This window comes from Heterobasidion irregulare, assembly GCF_000320585.1.
Source record: "Heterobasidion irregulare TC 32-1 unplaced genomic scaffold scaffold_06, whole genome shotgun sequence".
NCBI lineage: Eukaryota > Fungi > Basidiomycota > Agaricomycetes > Russulales > Bondarzewiaceae > Heterobasidion > Heterobasidion irregulare.
This window is the reverse complement of record NW_009258202.1, coordinates 2,488,948-2,503,953: the sequence shown is the minus strand read 5'-3', so window position 1 is coordinate 2,503,953 and position 15,006 is coordinate 2,488,948. Positions and strand designations below refer to the sequence as shown.

At 55.2% G+C, this 15,006-nt stretch overlaps 6 protein-coding genes across 6 annotated transcripts; 2 read left to right on the top strand and 4 right to left on the bottom strand.

Annotated features, from left to right (window-relative positions):
- The first annotated feature begins 19 nt into the window (after window positions 1-19).
- Window positions 20-2,651, top strand: HETIRDRAFT_477016 (uncharacterized protein). Its single transcript, XM_009549563.1, has 10 exons — window positions 20-128; window positions 217-337; window positions 406-677; window positions 732-1,536; window positions 1,591-1,641; window positions 1,694-1,742; window positions 1,808-1,965; window positions 2,028-2,089; window positions 2,148-2,227; window positions 2,314-2,651. Exons 1-10 carry the CDS (start codon window positions 67-69, stop codon window positions 2,406-2,408), a joined length of 1,755 nt encoding a protein of 584 aa, XP_009547858.1. The 5' UTR covers window positions 20-66; the 3' UTR covers window positions 2,409-2,651.
- Window positions 2,652-2,881: 230 nt separating this feature from the next.
- On the bottom strand, window positions 2,882-4,704 carry HETIRDRAFT_410266 (uncharacterized protein). The gene is made up of 6 exons (XM_009549562.1): window positions 4,430-4,704; window positions 4,314-4,354; window positions 3,737-4,231; window positions 3,476-3,675; window positions 3,374-3,427; window positions 2,882-3,294 (listed from the first exon to the last, which is right to left on the bottom strand). Exons 1-6 carry the CDS (start codon window positions 4,681-4,683, stop codon window positions 3,214-3,216), a joined length of 1,125 nt encoding a protein of 374 aa, XP_009547857.1. The 5' UTR covers window positions 4,684-4,704; the 3' UTR covers window positions 2,882-3,213.
- A 545-nt stretch (window positions 4,705-5,249) lies between these two features.
- Window positions 5,250-6,355, bottom strand: HETIRDRAFT_419101 (uncharacterized protein; the record flags this gene model as incomplete). Its single annotated transcript, XM_009549561.1, has 6 exons — window positions 5,250-5,264; window positions 5,322-5,423; window positions 5,496-5,608; window positions 5,670-5,805; window positions 5,858-6,160; window positions 6,218-6,355. The coding sequence occupies 6 exons, from the start codon at window positions 6,353-6,355 to the stop codon at window positions 5,250-5,252; spliced, it is 807 nt and encodes a 268-aa protein (XP_009547856.1).
- A 2,342-nt stretch (window positions 6,356-8,697) lies between these two features.
- HETIRDRAFT_427952 (uncharacterized protein) lies at window positions 8,698-9,813 on the top strand (the record flags this gene model as incomplete). The annotated part of the gene is made up of 6 exons (XM_009549560.1): window positions 8,698-8,745; window positions 8,797-8,873; window positions 8,952-9,159; window positions 9,219-9,298; window positions 9,355-9,458; window positions 9,527-9,813. 6 exons carry the CDS (start codon window positions 8,698-8,700, stop codon window positions 9,811-9,813), a joined length of 804 nt encoding a protein of 267 aa, XP_009547855.1.
- A 454-nt stretch (window positions 9,814-10,267) lies between these two features.
- On the bottom strand, window positions 10,268-12,015 carry qor16 (quinone oxidoreductase 16). Its single transcript, XM_009549559.1, has 5 exons — window positions 11,529-12,015; window positions 11,374-11,452; window positions 11,039-11,234; window positions 10,572-10,984; window positions 10,268-10,509 (listed from the first exon to the last, which is right to left on the bottom strand). The coding sequence occupies exons 1-5, from the start codon at window positions 11,789-11,791 to the stop codon at window positions 10,393-10,395; spliced, it is 1,068 nt and encodes a 355-aa protein (XP_009547854.1). The 5' UTR covers window positions 11,792-12,015; the 3' UTR covers window positions 10,268-10,392.
- An 882-nt stretch (window positions 12,016-12,897) lies between these two features.
- Window positions 12,898-14,898, bottom strand: HETIRDRAFT_459590 (uncharacterized protein). Its single transcript, XM_009549558.1, has 6 exons — window positions 14,716-14,898; window positions 14,455-14,628; window positions 14,255-14,392; window positions 14,178-14,202; window positions 14,079-14,118; window positions 12,898-14,019 (listed from the first exon to the last, which is right to left on the bottom strand). Exons 1-6 carry the CDS (start codon window positions 14,883-14,885, stop codon window positions 13,043-13,045), a joined length of 1,524 nt encoding a protein of 507 aa, XP_009547853.1. The 5' UTR covers window positions 14,886-14,898; the 3' UTR covers window positions 12,898-13,042.
- Window positions 14,899-15,006: the final 108 nt, after the last annotated feature.

The window sequence follows — 15,006 nt, the reverse complement described above, 5'->3', positions numbered from 1 at the left end:
CGTTCCCTCCGTCCTCCACACCTCCTCTACCGCCCCCACCGCGCACCCCGCAGACGCATCGCAGCCATGGCCTCCGAGCCAGTCAACCTCCACAAGGACCCCCTCACCGGCGAGCTCATCTCCAAGACGTGCGTCCCTGTCCGACACACTCAATCTATATGTTTTTTTATGCTCACCGCCCACGCGATCGATCCCATCTTCGGTGCGATCGTGCAGCGAGCTCAAGCGTCGCGAAAAGCAGCGCGAAAAAGACGCGAAGAAGGCTGCTGCCGCCGCCAATGCACCGCCTACAGCTGCCAAGGCCGCGGCTCCCAAGGACGAGGACCTGAACCCAAACGTACGCCGCATCGCTCGCCGCGTTCCAATAATCCGAGACCCGTCTGCTCATCGTCTCCCCCCCTCCAGCAATACTTTGAACTACGCTCCCGCCAAATTCAAAAGCTGCGCGAGACACAGAACCCCAACCCCTACCCCCACAAGTTCGACGTATCCATCTCCATTGCCTCGTACATCAAAAAATACGGCAAGGAGGGCTTGATCGAGCCCGGGAGCAAGCTCGAGGGCCAGGTCGAGATGGTCGCCGGCCGCGTCCACAACATCCGTGCCGCCGGTCAGAAGCTGCGCTTCTACGATCTGCACGGCGAGGGGCACAAGGTGCAGATCATGGCCACCCAGCAGTGAGTTGCTCACGACAGCAGTCTCCCGACTCACGTTCATGACGCCGCATACAGGGACGACGACGACCCTGATTCGTTCATCACCACCCACGACATTTTCCACCGCGGCGACATCGTCGGTGTCGTCGGCACTCCCTCCCGCACCAAGAAGGGCGAGCTCTCCATCACCCCCTTCAAGATGGTCCTCCTCGCGCCCAACCTCCACCAACTGCCCTCGGGTCACTTTGGCCTCAAGGACCAAGAGACCCGCTACCGCAAGCGCTACCTCGACCTCATTCTCTCCGACGAGACCCGGCGCATTTTCGTCACGCGCAGCCGCATCATCAACTACATCCGCCGCTTCATGGACACGCTCGGGTTCCTCGAGGTCGAGACGCCCATGACGAGCATGATCGCCGGCGGCGCGACCGCCAAGCCCTTCGTCACGCACCACAACGACCTCGACCTCGACCTCTACCTCCGCATCGCGCCGGAGCTCTACCTCAAGCAGCTCGTCGTCGGCGGGCTCGACCGCGTGTACGAGATCGGACGCGTGTTCCGCAACGAGGGCATCGACCTCACGCACAACCCCGAGTTCACGATCTGCGAGTTCTACATGGCGTACGCGGACATGTACGACGTGATGGACATCACGGAGGCCCTGATTGAGGGCATGGTCAAGTCTCTGACCGGGCAGACGACGCTCAAGTACCAGCCGGAAGGCAAGGACGGGAAGGAATACACGCTCGATTTCCGGAGGCCGTGGAAGAGGTACGACATGATCGAGACCCTGGAGGAGAAATTGGGCGTCAAGTTCCCCCCGGGCGACACCTTGCACACCGACGAGACTAACGTCTTCCTCCGGGACCTGTGCAAGAAGGTGTGCCGCCTCGCTGTATGCGCGTATTGACGGGACGCTCACCTTTTTCCGCAGCACAACGTTGACTGCAGCGAGCCCCGAACGAACACTCGTCTGCTCGACAAGGTCTGTATCCGTTCTGCATGACGACAGTTTCACAACTCACATGGCCGTCCAGCTCGTCGGCGAGTTCATCGAACCGCTTTGCATTTCCCCCGCCTTCATCGGTACGCCGTGTCCCTGCTCGTCGTCTCTATCATCGCTCTTACCGGATGTGTCGGTGGTGCGCCAGTCGGCCATCCACAAGTGATGTCTCCGCTCGCCAAGTGGCACCGCTCGCGGCCGGGCTTGTGCGAGCGTTTCGAGGGCTTCATGTGCGGCAAGGAGTTCTGCAACGCCTACACCGAGTTGAACGACCCCTTCGAGCAGCGCGCGCGCTTCGAGGAGCAGGTTCGTGTAGCATCCTCTCGGCACCCGCTTCCTCCATCTCATTTCACTTTGATTTGCCATAGGTGAGGCAGAAGAACCTGGGCGACGACGAGGCTCAGGACATCGACGAGACGTTCGTCGACGCGTGAGTGTTTCTTTCCTGCTTTGTCACGCGCGCGTGTTGCTGAACACCCCCTGAATAGCCTCGAGCACGGTCTCCCGCCCACCGGCGGGTGGGGCATCGGCATCGACCGGCTGGTCATGTTCCTCACCAACTCCACCAGTGCGTACCCGCTCCGCTTTCTCCTCCATTCTACCAAGAGCGCCCCCCGCTGACCGCGCACGCCGATGCGCCCTCGATCATTGCAGACATCAAGGAGGTGCTCCTCTTCCCCGCGATGAAGCCCATCGAGACGGCCGTGAACGCCGCGGTCGCGAATCCCGGGCCTGGCGGGCAGGTTTAGGGTCTCTGCCGCTTGGCTTTTGCTCGGAGATGCGCACTCCTCCGTGCTCCCCTGTGCCAAGAACGGTTGTCGGACGGCGGCCCCGCGAAGGCTTGGCTATCCGTCGTTGGCCTGCATGTATCTCCCCCGAGTCTCGAGTATCTAGAAAAAGAAAACGACGCACTGCTAGGACAAGCGCGCGTCGGTGTTATCTCATCGTCACGCCTATATATGCACAGGGGGGATCTCCCGAGCACCCATGCGAAACGCAGCTGCCCATGCGTGGTGGAAAGGCGTGAGCAGCGCAGTCAGATATTTCGAACGAACAGATGGGGATGCAGGTCCGTCCAAGCCGTCGATTGATGAGAACCCTCGCCCGCGCTAGTACTACGAGAAACCGTCGCCTGTCGCGCTCAGGTCACCCGCAAGTCGTATGCGGGGGCTCCCTAATCTGCTCATTCACACGTCTGTACCTTCGTACGACACGGGCCCCAGGAGGCACGCAACACATGTATATATATATATATGTGTGTATATGAGTTTTTAGCGTGACCGGCGGGGGTATCAAATGCAAGAAGGACAACAACAACAACAGCAGGAGAAGCAGCAGCAGCAACGACAGGCGCGGCCAAGCAGAGCACCGCGGAAGCAATGTACATGCGCGGAGACGGGTAGGCCGGCGCGCCCATATAGACTGGGCGGGGGCGGGGCGCGCAAGGCGCCGGCGCACACGGAGAAACAATACATATCGATACATACGCACATGTGCACGCGCCAGCCGACCGCCGCGACGCCCCCGCCCCCGCGTCCTCGAGGCTCACGCGCCTCACGCGCCTCGCGCGGTGTCTGGGGCTGCAGACGCGTCGGCGACGAAGACGTTTGTGTTTTTGACGTTGAGGAAGGAGAACTGCGGGGAGGGCGGAGCGGGGAGGGCGGAGCGGGTCAGGCGCGGCGCGGCGGACGTTCATGTCAGAGGGGGCGCTCACCTCCGCGAGCTCGGGGCTCGCGTGCCGGTTGTAGTTTTGGTAGATCAGGTTGGGCTGGAGCGTGTGTGAGCGCCGTGGCTGAGCGGGACGGCGCGGACGTACCTCGGCCATGAACGCGCGCAGGCCCGCGCGCTCGAGCGCCTCCCACCATTTGAGGAGCTCGTCGAAGGGCCGGTTCCACACGTGCAGCTCGACGATCAGCTGGCCGATGGGCAGCGTCGAGAAGGCGGCGACGAACGCCGTGAGGACGTCGAATTCAAGGGACTCGGCATCGATCTTGAGGACGTCGATGTGTGCGTGGTCTGGAACGATTCTCGTCGAATGAGAGCGGAGCGAGAGAGGAGAGAAGGAGGGACGGCATACCGTTCGAGCGCATGAGCGACTCGATGGTGTAGATCGGCGGCTTGTCGCTCGTGGCGGGCGCGTCGTGGCCCGCGACGCCCCAAGGTTTGAAGTGCGTCCTGCGCTCGAGCGACTTTCCCCTGTCGCTCCAATACTCCTTCCGCCCACCCTCCTCGGCATCTGTGCCCTCCTCCCGCTCCTGGCCGTCCGCGGTGTAGAAATGCTCGACGGGCTCCGCGAAATACGCACGCCAGTCCGAGTCCGACTTGTGCGGCGCGGTGATCTCCGGGCCAAAGCCGGGCACGGTGAAGTCGAAGCCCCAGACCTCGCAGAAGCGGGTGCGGGCGAGGAGCTCGGCCTCGAAGGAGGCGTGGGCGGCGGCACCGATGGAGTAGACGACGCAGTCGGGCTTGGACTCGAGCCGGGAGAGGCCGCAGAGCCATTTCCCGCCGTCACCGAGGGCGCCGATGCGTTCGAGCTCATGGGGGCAGTTGAAGGCGGGGGGGAAGAAGTCCCCTTTTGAGCGGGTGAGTGTCGGAGATGAGACGCGCAGGTCGTGGGGAGAGAGGACTGTCGTCGGGAAGAGTAGGGGACTCACAGATGGTGTAGGCTGGCCATGGCTCTCTGTCTTCTGGAAAGCTGCGACGATAAGGACGGGGGGCGGCAGGGAGGGTGCTTGAGCAGCAAAGTCAGGTGGAAGCACGGAAGACTCACGGAACGATGTCCTTCACGTTGGGGCCGAATTTGTTGATCAGGCCCTTCCGCTTTGCAAGCATCTTTTGGTATATCCTCTCTGCACGTGCAACTCGCGCAGGGAGGCCAAGGTCCGTAGTGACGGTGCGCGCTGGCGAAGAAGGAGCGGGGTAGAATGAATTGTAGGAATAGGATGTGTCGAGGAGGAGGAGGAAGAGCACGAGGAGGACCAGGACGGCGAGCAGGAAGGTGTAGCGCGGATGGCGGACAGGCATGAGGCTGGCGCAGAGGGGGAGAGGGACGGGGGAGACGGTGGGGAAGAAGAAGATAAAGGGAAGGGAGCCGGAGTGTATGCGGCTGTATGCACCCAGGCTCAGGTGCCTGCAATTCGTGCCTTGCCCGCTCTCCGTGCCTCGTCCAACATCATTTTCTCTCGATACCTCAGAAACGCATCTCCCCGTCGAGCACAGCGCTCGCAGCCATAGATGCCTCCCTGTTCGGCTGCACAAATGCTCCGATGTCCATCGACAAGTCTCAATTGTACCAATACGCGTCGATTAGATCTCACAGGCCCCCCTATCCGAAGAGCGTTGAAATGACGGTAATTTCAAGACAGTGGGGCCGCCACAGGCCTGCTCACATTTCAAAGTCTCCAAGCGCATGTGAATGTTCGATTGTCAAATTCTTGTGTAAGGATAGATAAATTCTTCCGTGGCAAAACGAGTAACAAGTCACATTGGTTCACGCTTCGAGGAAAACTAGCATTCTGCGGGCACTTTCAGATGGGACTTCCTCAAACCTCTCCATCGGCCGTTGACCACGAGATGGAGCGACGCCGACACTAGGATCCTGTCCACTGTTCACCCCCGCGATCGTCAAAGCGGCCACTATAAGGTAAGGCAGAGTAACTCACCTTCACCATCGCATAGATTTGAAACCCTTGTGCGCTCTCACCCTTTGCTCTGTACCCACTGCTGTCGAATTGGCCCTTCCCGAAAACGATCGGGCGCTCGAGCTGAGATCAACGGCGCAGGTGAGGGTTAGGAAAGCGGAGATGTGCATTGTGACCTTTGATGGCGGCACCTACCTGGAATCCAAAGTGATCATAGTGATCGCGCGATTTCTCCGTCGTTGCCTCAAGCACAAACGTCGCGCTTGGCGTGTGCGCGAATGCTTCACGGACGAGAAGTGAGAGATAGCCTATCGCAGGTGGAAGTGAGCACGGCAAACTTGCATCAGCAAAGAAGGTTGGCTGTCGGACCTTTTCCCTGCTCATCGGGCTCCGTCGCTGCCAACTGGAGATACCACGCGTCGCGCTCCGTCTCCTTTACGCCGCGCGCCTTGTAAATCTCCTCGAACGCCTTCTCGACCTTGCTCCCATACTCGATCCCTGCGCGCTGATCGAATGTGACCATTTTGCCGTGGCCTGATGAGGAGAGTTGAGCGTACATGAGCTCCCTTCAGGCCCCATCTCCGTACTGCGCCCACGAGCCCCGACCGCAAGAGCGCCCAAGGGTGGTCGAGGCCGATTCGAACGTGGGGCGGCAACCAAGCGGCGACTGCTGTGATCTTGTCTCGTCGCCGGTTCCGCTTGCGCTCCGCGCCCGTACTTTGACCGTCATCGCTCTTCGGAGGGATGGGGACCGCGACTACCATGACTCGCCCTCCCGAGTGAATGATAGCGCCGAACAACATGCGGTAGAAGATCTCGAGGTGCTGTCGCCTGGGGGTGCTGACATCGTTTGAAAGAGCCTGGGCAGACGGTTCAACGGCGGAATCAGGAAAGCAAGGAGAGATAGAGAGTAGTACCTCTTTCAGGTCACCGCAGTAGTTGGTGAACGGGTCGTTGATGAATGCTCGTCGCGCAAGAATGACGAGAGCTGGGATGTCATCGCGAGCTGCGGGGCGAACAAGTGCATGCGAGGTTCCTGGGGGACCTTCAGACATGGCTCAATCGAAGGAGTGTGATGCGCAGTCGAGGGTGTTGTATGAACACCTGTGAACAGTGAACACATGCCGGCAGGTGTGTCGTCCCTGATGCATATGACTCCTCAGACGGCGAGTTCAATATGACCGACGATAGTAATCCCGTGAGTGTAGCTTCATCCTGGCTGATGTGAGAGCAGAGTGCCACTAGCTAATTGCCATATGAGCTGCGTCTCGAGTAGAAAGAAAGCTTTCGCTCAACGCGAGACTCAATGCTCTGCACCCGGGCCCGTCGCCCATGTTCGAGTCTAGGCTTTGACCGAAACCTTGGTCACATGCACGTGGTTTTACACGGATTGTCGGGCGCTCTTCCAACACGGCAAAGAGGCAAAGGACGGGTACAGGACACTCTAGGACACTTCAAGGACAGGGAGCACAATGGCGAGCAAATATAAAGCGGAGCATCGGCATGAAGTCATCGACGGTATGCAAGCGCTGTCCACGGGGGCAATCGTACGAAGATCTGACACTCAGAGGACGTAAACCGAAGGCGAAATATCATTTGCCAGCATTTGCCCCGCCGTCTTCCTTTTCACTTTCTGCTTGCTACTCACTAAAGGTCTGGACAGTACGGCCGACGCCAGCCTGCATGACCGTATAACCGCACACGCTGACGCAGAGCAACTCAGTGCCCTCCGACACATCTCTTGAGCTCAGTCAAGCTCTGACCAACCTCAGAACTGTCGAGCGACCAGATGAAGTCGTCGATTCTTCATCAATTACCTCCGAGTCTACCTTATTCACGGACCCCAGCGCTCCTGGTGAACTGTCCTCAGGCTCTGAGAGAGACTTCGCCGAATTACATAGTCTGATCCACAGCATCGTCTGCGCCCAAGGGTCCTCAAACGCCCCGAGAATGTATAGATGCGTCAGAGACATGTTGCAGGTGCTTAGAGATGCGTTGTGCGAGTACGTCGTCGTAGTTGCTTTGCTATCTCAAGTTTCAACAAATAGACTCTCATTTCTGATCTACAGCGACGGAGAAAGCTCGGACAAGAGCGAATGAGATCAGGGATTGAGCTGTGCAAGTCGGTTTTGTTGCCTAGTTTGTATATCAGTAAGCGATACTTCCTTGATTTCTCGAGAGATGCGTCGTTTGTGTTTTAACATTGAACATTGTCGAAGGCTCTAACGACAGTTGGGTTGTTCCGATAGCAGTTGCGAGTCGCAACACGCGTCGATAATGGGCTAAATCACCCAATGCTTGAACGCCCCTCAAGGCAGCGTAGCATTCTCTGCATCAATGACTCTGATTTTTGAAAGGGTATACCACATAGACGTCCAGTGAGCGCCCTTTAGGATTCAGTCGTTTTGCATACAAACGTAGACGATACTCAACTCAATGGGAAAGGTGGATCTACGGCTTGCAGCAACATAGAGACCTAACAATTAGGTCCAACGTTCGTAGTGGGTATGAGAACAACAGAAAATTTGAATCTCTCGGATGCTAGACAAGCACCGGGTATTTCTTTGCAGCAGATATCTTCGCCCTCGCACAGATGTAGGCAAGGCGCAAAACAGATGCAGGGTTGGTTTTTTCTATCAATATGGCGTTGTGATCATATGGCCTCGCAGGTTATGTTACCGCTGGTCCACAAGGATCGCGACGATCAGCGATTAGACCACTCTCTATCGAGGTGCGTCCTGTTGAAGTCAAGAATAATCATGTCTAGATCATTAACCGACAAAGGACGGCAGTGAATGACCTATCATTACATTGTACATGCCCTATACTCACTTTACCGGCCTGATAACGCTCTATTGTTTTCGGCTCAACCGGCGAGGTGCAAAATCAAGCCACTGAGTTATGTGCATGGTTACGCCATATACATATTGTGCCATCGGCATGAATGCTTTCTTCAATGTACGAACACCTTCTCTGAGCTTTTCAAGATATACACATTCCTTCCCACATCAATGTCGCCTTCCTTGCTTTTTAAACGTCCACAGCACAACCTCGTGAACATCTGGGTCCAATTTTGCTATTCGAAGTTTTCAGCTGGTTTGAAGACGGTGAAGGGCTCCAAGCACGATGTCACAATAAAGCGCCTCTTCCCACTTCCTCTGGAACTTCATTTTGAGGTATCATTGCTCAGACCTTCAACGGAGGACCCAGGTCTCACATCGTTTCGTCCTCAGATCTTCTGGGATCTTGAACCCAGCGACTTACTGAACCCAACGACTTACTGAACTTATCACGAACCAACAGGACATCTCGCGTCTTGCTTCTGGACGAGGAATGCAAAGAGTACTGGACAGCTTCACTTAAGAAATGTCCTTCCATCCCTGAGTGCCCCCTAGGTATGGCTCCCCTTCGTTACGTCAGCCTCATTTCCGAGACACGTTGTCAGGTATGAAGGCCCTGAGCGTATGAATGCACGAACATACTGAGTCGGGTACAGAACTGCTGTTCAGAGGGGGTCTTTCAAGTATGCTGGGTTGCGCGACTCCGCTTGTGCGAGGAATGTTTCAATAAATTGTACGTATAATGGTATAGGCTACCCGGATTTCCCGAGTCCTCCGGCCTACCAAACTGATCTTCTTCCCACCTCATCAGGTTTGTCCAGAGCCCAATCTGTCCGAATGGTATCGATGAGGCCGCCTGGAAGAAAGCACAGCGCCATCACAGTGCTACGCTTCCGTGGTCTAGCAGAAGGTTTTCATATTCAAAGGCTATGTGCGCCGTTGCCAAAGAGCTCCGAGGACTCTCACCGTCCGATCAAAACTGTTACGTCGACAGGCTCGCAGGAATGTACAGTGAACAAGTGTGTAATTCTACATAATCGTGGCGAACCGCTAATCACACGTGAACATAGCATACCAGATGGTTCGAAAGACATTTTTAAAGAGGAGAGGAGAGCGCCTCGCTATGTTTCTTGAACTTCAACGTCGTGATTTTTCGAGGTGGGCTGAACTAATTCACCCGCTTCCTTTTTCTCGAAGTCTTTTTTCCAACGTAGGATCGTAGCCTACATGGAGACATTGGGTTACAAGGAGCTGATCGCTAACGACGAGATTCGAGATTCATTGTCGACATACCCTCTCGTTCTCTCGGATCGTGTTGGTTCGTCTATACTAGACCATGTCACAAATTCTGCTCTTTCAGCACTGACGCTCAATGGTTCCGTTCAGAATGGTCTCACCCCAAGGCAGCTATTATCGAATATCTAGAGGACTACGCGCAAAGGACTGCTTTGTACAAGCGTTTTCGCAGCCTCGGTGGACTTTTGCTCAGTATGGAGACAAAGTTTCCTGTGGTGCGATGCCACGAGACCTACATCGACATTGCCCTCCTTCCTGAAGTCAAAAAAGTGCTGCACATTCACTACAAACGCGAGATATCAAAGCCGGAATGGAAAAAGCTCCGCAGAGTCATCCCGGCCGCATTCAGTCGATGGCGCCGAACTGTCGATTCCTAATTGACCAAATCTTTTCCTGAACTGGCCCCTGTGTTCAAGAAATTCAGGACCCTTGATCATCCTGCGACTGTGTTCGGGTGCAAAGATCCTCTGAGCAGGAAAACGTCGTGCGGTGTGGCATACGCTGACCTGATCTCACATCCTTGTTGCCACACGCCTCACTCGTTAGCCAAAGTTCCAGCTTCATTTGGAGGATCTGTCTACAATCATGCCGCACAATCTCACTTTGGTTGTTGGCCATGGTCCTCCTCACTTTACTCATAATGTAGGTTGACCATGCGACATTTAAACATGGGCCCGATATGCATCTGGAGGGCTCCAGCTGGGAGCAGGTCAGCGAGGCCGACTCAATCCAAGCACGTCAACTCGAGAACTGGACCGAGGAAATCTCTCGCCAGTGATATCCGCTGCGGAAGTTGAGGTTGGCCATTTTGAAGGAGCGCGCTGAGGTATAGATCAAAGTACGAAGCAAGTGCCAAGGCAGGCAGTATCTTAACTAATTTATACGTATCACGCGATTCGTTGCATCTACACACACTACGGAAAGGCAAGATTGGATTGTACCAGCAACTGCATACTTCATGGTGTCTCCTGAGGATGTGCGACAAGCTTGACTCCGCTGACCCCACTGGCCAATCTCTTCAAGCCGTCTGGTATCCCGGCCAATCCGTCCGGCAACACGTCGATATTGTTGGGCTACGGAGACAACACAACATTAATCACAGAGCCGTGCATCGAGATAGGGTGGAAGCTCTTACCTTGATTGCCCCTTCTGCCAACAGCGCGGTCAATTTAGAGTAAAGTGCCGTACCAAGTTCTTGATTGTCGGGCTGATTCACATTTCCATATACCCACACCGTGCGTTTTCCGTCCTCTGCCTCCTCTCCGGCCTTTCCGACCACAGGCGTTAGCGTCACTACGATGCTCCCATTTGGAGCAAGGATATCCCAACATGCGCGTTGTGATTCCGGGATGGAGATTGCGTCGTAAATGACAGAGATGGAAGTGGAAGGGCCGACGATCGCGCGAATTGCGGAGGAAAGGTCACTGTAGGGCGTAGTATGATAGTCAATTGTGTGCGTCGCCCCGGCAGCAACGCAGTATGCGGCGGAATGAGAGGAACAAGTCGTGATAATAGGGCTAAAGCCGGAGAGCTTTGCCAGTTGTATAGCTGGGAACTCACGTCAAATGCGCCATCGCCAGTCGGAGAGGTGGGGCGACGCACCGAATTGGCCTACGGAGCTGGCGCCACCAATGACAAGGATCGGCTGGCCCTGATATTTTCCTCGGCCGCCCTCTTCCCAGGGTGGGAAAAGCCCTACACCACCGCGGGAGCTCTTCTTTTCGTACAGACCGATCGATGCAGTCGCGAGGCCAAGAGGTAGTGTGCTGGCTCCTTCGAAGGAAATATTCGGCGGAATCTAGAAAATGTATGTATTAATTCAGATATACATGTCAAAAGTCACTCGAGTTGTCACTGTCGAGTACGCAGGAAATATCCCCAAAGGGAAATATACCTATGGCGGTGGCATCTTCGAGGAGGAGAGAAGAGACACTCACCTTTGCAGCCCTAATCCCATCTGCAATTCCATACTGTTGGAACGTGCCCCTGTCAGGCGTGAACAGGCATTGATATAATCTATAAAATGAGTAGACATGCAAGAGCACGCTGTTAGCCAAAGAATCCGCACACGAGCGATAGATGAGATACTTGCACGCGATCTCCCTTCTCCAAGCCTTGGACGTTTTCTCCGATGGCCTCAACTACACCAGCTGCGTCGGACCCAGCGACGAAAGGCCACTCTTCGACGAATACGCCGAAGGACTGGATGAAATTGTCGACTGGGTTGAGTGCGGCGGAATGGATCTTGACCAGAACCTGACCAGGGCCAGGTTTTGGAATCGGACGGGTGCCAACGGCAAAAGGGCTGCCTTTGGCGGCGAACAAGAGAGCTTTCTGGACCTCGGGCGAGGGCATGGTAAACGTTTAGAGGGTATGAAGATGAACTGTTGGTTCAAGATGATACGACTGGTCACAGGAGTGAACGGTGCTGCGAGTTATATACATTTTAGGTGACAAAGAGGGTCCGCGAGAGGGCCTAGTAGGAGCGACCATGATTAGAAACACCAGATCTTGCTGACTGAGGCCTATAATATCAACCGTTGTGCGCGAACAGGCGTCGACCCATAGCTGGTGGGTGCGCAAGGCGAGAAGTGTGAGAACAATTGGACTGGTATGGATCACCTGGACTCAGCGCCGTTCTCGCCAACCCACCCCATCCCGTGTACATCTCCTATCTGCATCAGCCCACACAACATCGGATGGGCGTCATCGTTTCTCACCGACATCCACCGCATCGCTAGCATGCCCACGCAGGTTCCGGATAGGACTAAGCATAAATGACCTTAATCACTCCTCGATCGCTCGCGCATCTCGGGAAGGGATGATGTAGCATTCACAGGTCTCTAATATACAGGAAAGGCGTTCAATGTTGATTGCCACGCGCTAGTGGAATGGTAAACAATACACCAACGCCTGCCGAATACGCCATGGCCTTGCTGGAAACAACTTCCACTCTTTAGTCCCTGCGTATGTTAAATCATCGAACTCCCTAGTCAATAATTGTCGGAAAAAACGGTTGGGCATTATGATGCCGAGTCTTGGTATCATAATACATTAAGTTCGGCATCATAATTTTGATAACTCAATTTACCATGCCATTACCAAGTCAATACTAGGGATAATTATCAATTGCAATTCTCAACGTGATGGCATCATAATCTATCACAATGCCCTGACTCATTTCTCATAATGCGTCATAAAGTCCCGTGACATTAAGGCCTTATGATACATTATGAGGGCTTATCATCAAGGCTTACTTTTTCTGACATTATACCTTCGTAAGAGAATAATATTCCAGTCGGTCGGACGAAGTATCTGTCTAGCAAGGAAGCCGAAAGTCATTGACGCAACTACACGGCGTATTTATCATGTTGTCGACTGTCGATCCATGGAATAATACCAGCGCAGTGACGCAGTAGTGACGCCGGGTTCCTGCCACAGGACATTGCCCCCAATATCCTCCGGTTCAGATACACATCTGTATTGTTGCTCCGTTAGATTTACATCGAGGATGGAAGGTAGATCCTGCTGACATCTTACAGCTCCCCAGAGCCTGTACAAATACAAACGCACCAAACATCGTACACCTCAGAATTTTATGCCAACTCAATCCTCCTCGTCCCACGCCTCGTCCCATCCCAACGCGCTCCGATCCCAACTCCCCTCTTTCTGTCCGCCACCTTCCCCAGGGCCGACCCACCCCATTACTCTCACCAGTGCGCCCGCAGCCCGCACGAACACGCTCCCATCGAGCCTCTTTGCACCCGCGTGTGTCTCCTCACCCCTACTGTCGACCGCCCCGCGCACGGCGCCCGCAGGTATAGTGCCGTAGCGCTGCGCCCCGACGTAGAGAGTACGAAGAGCCTTGAGCGTGTGCGCATCGCGCGCCGGCAGGACATGTGCAAGGAGCGTCGGCCACGGGTTGATGTATTCGTCTGGCTTGGTCGCGGGTTCTCCGAGCGCACCGGGTGTGGGTATCAATTGCGCGCCGTCCGGACGCGGAGACGCAGTGTAGCTCATGATGAGCTCGCAGTCGATCCGGGGGCGCCCGCGAAGAAGCACATATGCTAGCACGACGGACAGGACAGCCTCGAGCAGCCTCTTCTGCGCAGTGGCCCCATCGAGTGCGCCGACCAAGTTCGGGACGAAAACGGTGCTTGTCAACACATGCATCAAGAAGAAGTCGAGGCGCTCCTTCCTACCCGGCCGGCCGACACCCGCAAACAGGAGCGCAGCGACAAAAAAGAGCTCCTCAGTCTTTTGTGCGAGCTGCGCGGGGGTAGCGAAGGCGGAAAGATGCCAAAGCATGGTAAGGCGGCGGATCTCGGAAACACGTGCGGGGGTAAAGGCGGCTTTGCGCCGCGCGGAGAGCAGCGCGTCAGGGTCGTATGGAAGCACCGGGGTCATAATGTCAGATCGGTAGGTTTCGCGTAGGATCGAGAGAAGAGTATGTTCGTCCTTAGAGGTGGCAGCGCGTTGGCCGTTAGCGGAGATGTCAACTGCTGGACCGTCATCGACGGATTCGGAACTCCAAGGGAAAAGACCAGGCTCAAATGCTTCATGCACAGCCGTTTGTGCGAGCGCTGGAAAGTCGGATTAGCATTCTCAATAGTATGGATCTAGACCGCCGGGCGCGATATACCTTGGGCGATCATGACATCGCTGCCAAACTCGATCGCATACTATAATCAAGAATTCACAATTCAGAGCCTAGAGGAGTTGGTTAGTTTTAGAGACGTACACCCATTTGTATCAGTGGGTGCAAGCTACCAATGACTCTTGAGCACCATATGAAGAGGATGAAGAGATCACGCGCACGCTCCGCCCACGAAACGTTCCGTCATGTGGGCCTTTCCAATATTGGCGTCCTCTGAGAAGACATAGTGCTGGTAAGCGGGCTTAGGTCCTAGCCTCCGTACCTCATCGGAGAAGAACTCCAGATAGTTTGCGTAATACCTGGAGGGCAACATGGGGGACAAGCTAACAATCACCGATTTACATGGAATTAGCGTACATACTTCTCTTGTCCGAGATAGTGAGTCCAAGTATCCACGCCAATGTGGAGGTTTTGGCGCTCGACAGTCTTATTGGGACGGTCGGCGGTGAATACGGAGTTTAGACCGTGCTTCTCTTCGTCGTAGATTGCTTGAATAAGTGAGGAAGGTGCACCGAGATCGTACGCAGCAAGGAGGCTATAAAGAGAACAAGACATCGTTGTCATTGAGTGTATATGTCTGGAATGTATCCTATGGTGGAAATGGGCATCATATAGTGCTCACTGATGACTGAGGTGATTATGAAAGCCGGGGCCGTAGAAGCAATGATTAGACTCGCGATCTTGTTCAAGCAAGCGCTCGACGAGTGCCTTGCTATGGGAGCTAGCGCCCGAAACTGTGAGAGCGTCCTTGTGGATGGTGGACGGCAATCCTGTGGGGAGTGTGTCTGCCATGAGGATCGTAAAGGGTGGTGGGATGGAGGAAGAGAGCGTGCGAGAGCTAAGGCGAGGGGTTGAATGGCGAGCTTACAACGACGTCATCGCACGTGCTCCCCGCATCGTTGAGAGCTCATCG

Coding starts and splice junctions, on each gene's coding strand:
- HETIRDRAFT_477016 (XM_009549563.1), top strand. CDS start 67: ATGGCCTCCGAGCCAGTCAACCTCCACAAGGACCCCCTCACCGGCGAG. Junction 1,537..1,590: donor TCCGGGACCTGTGCAAGAAG/GTGTGCCGCCTC, acceptor CTTTTTCCGCAG/CACAACGTTGACTGCAGCGA. Junction 2,090..2,147: donor GACGAGACGTTCGTCGACGC/GTGAGTGTTTCT, acceptor CCCCCTGAATAG/CCTCGAGCACGGTCTCCCGC.
- HETIRDRAFT_410266 (XM_009549562.1), bottom strand. CDS start 4,683: ATGCCTGTCCGCCATCCGCGCTACACCTTCCTGCTCGCCGTCCTGGTC. Junction 4,355..4,429: donor AACGTGAAGGACATCGTTCC/GTGAGTCTTCCG, acceptor TTATCGTCGCAG/CTTTCCAGAAGACAGAGAGC. Junction 3,295..3,373: donor CGAGCCCCGAGCTCGCGGAG/GTGAGCGCCCCC, acceptor CCCTCCCCGCAG/TTCTCCTTCCTCAACGTCAA.
- qor16 (XM_009549559.1), bottom strand. CDS start 11,791: ATGCCCTCGCCCGAGGTCCAGAAAGCTCTCTTGTTCGCCGCCAAAGGC. Junction 11,235..11,373: donor ATGGGATTAGGGCTGCAAAG/GTGAGTGTCTCT, acceptor TACATTTTCTAG/ATTCCGCCGAATATTTCCTT. Junction 10,510..10,571: donor TGGCAGAAGGGGCAATCAAG/GTAAGAGCTTCC, acceptor TTGTCTCCGTAG/CCCAACAATATCGACGTGTT.
- HETIRDRAFT_459590 (XM_009549558.1), bottom strand. CDS start 14,885: ATGGCAGACACACTCCCCACAGGATTGCCGTCCACCATCCACAAGGAC. Junction 14,629..14,715: donor CATAATCACCTCAGTCATCA/GTGAGCACTATA, acceptor TTCTCTTTATAG/CCTCCTTGCTGCGTACGATC. Junction 14,393..14,454: donor CACTATCTCGGACAAGAGAA/GTATGTACGCTA, acceptor GTTGCCCTCCAG/GTATTACGCAAACTATCTGG.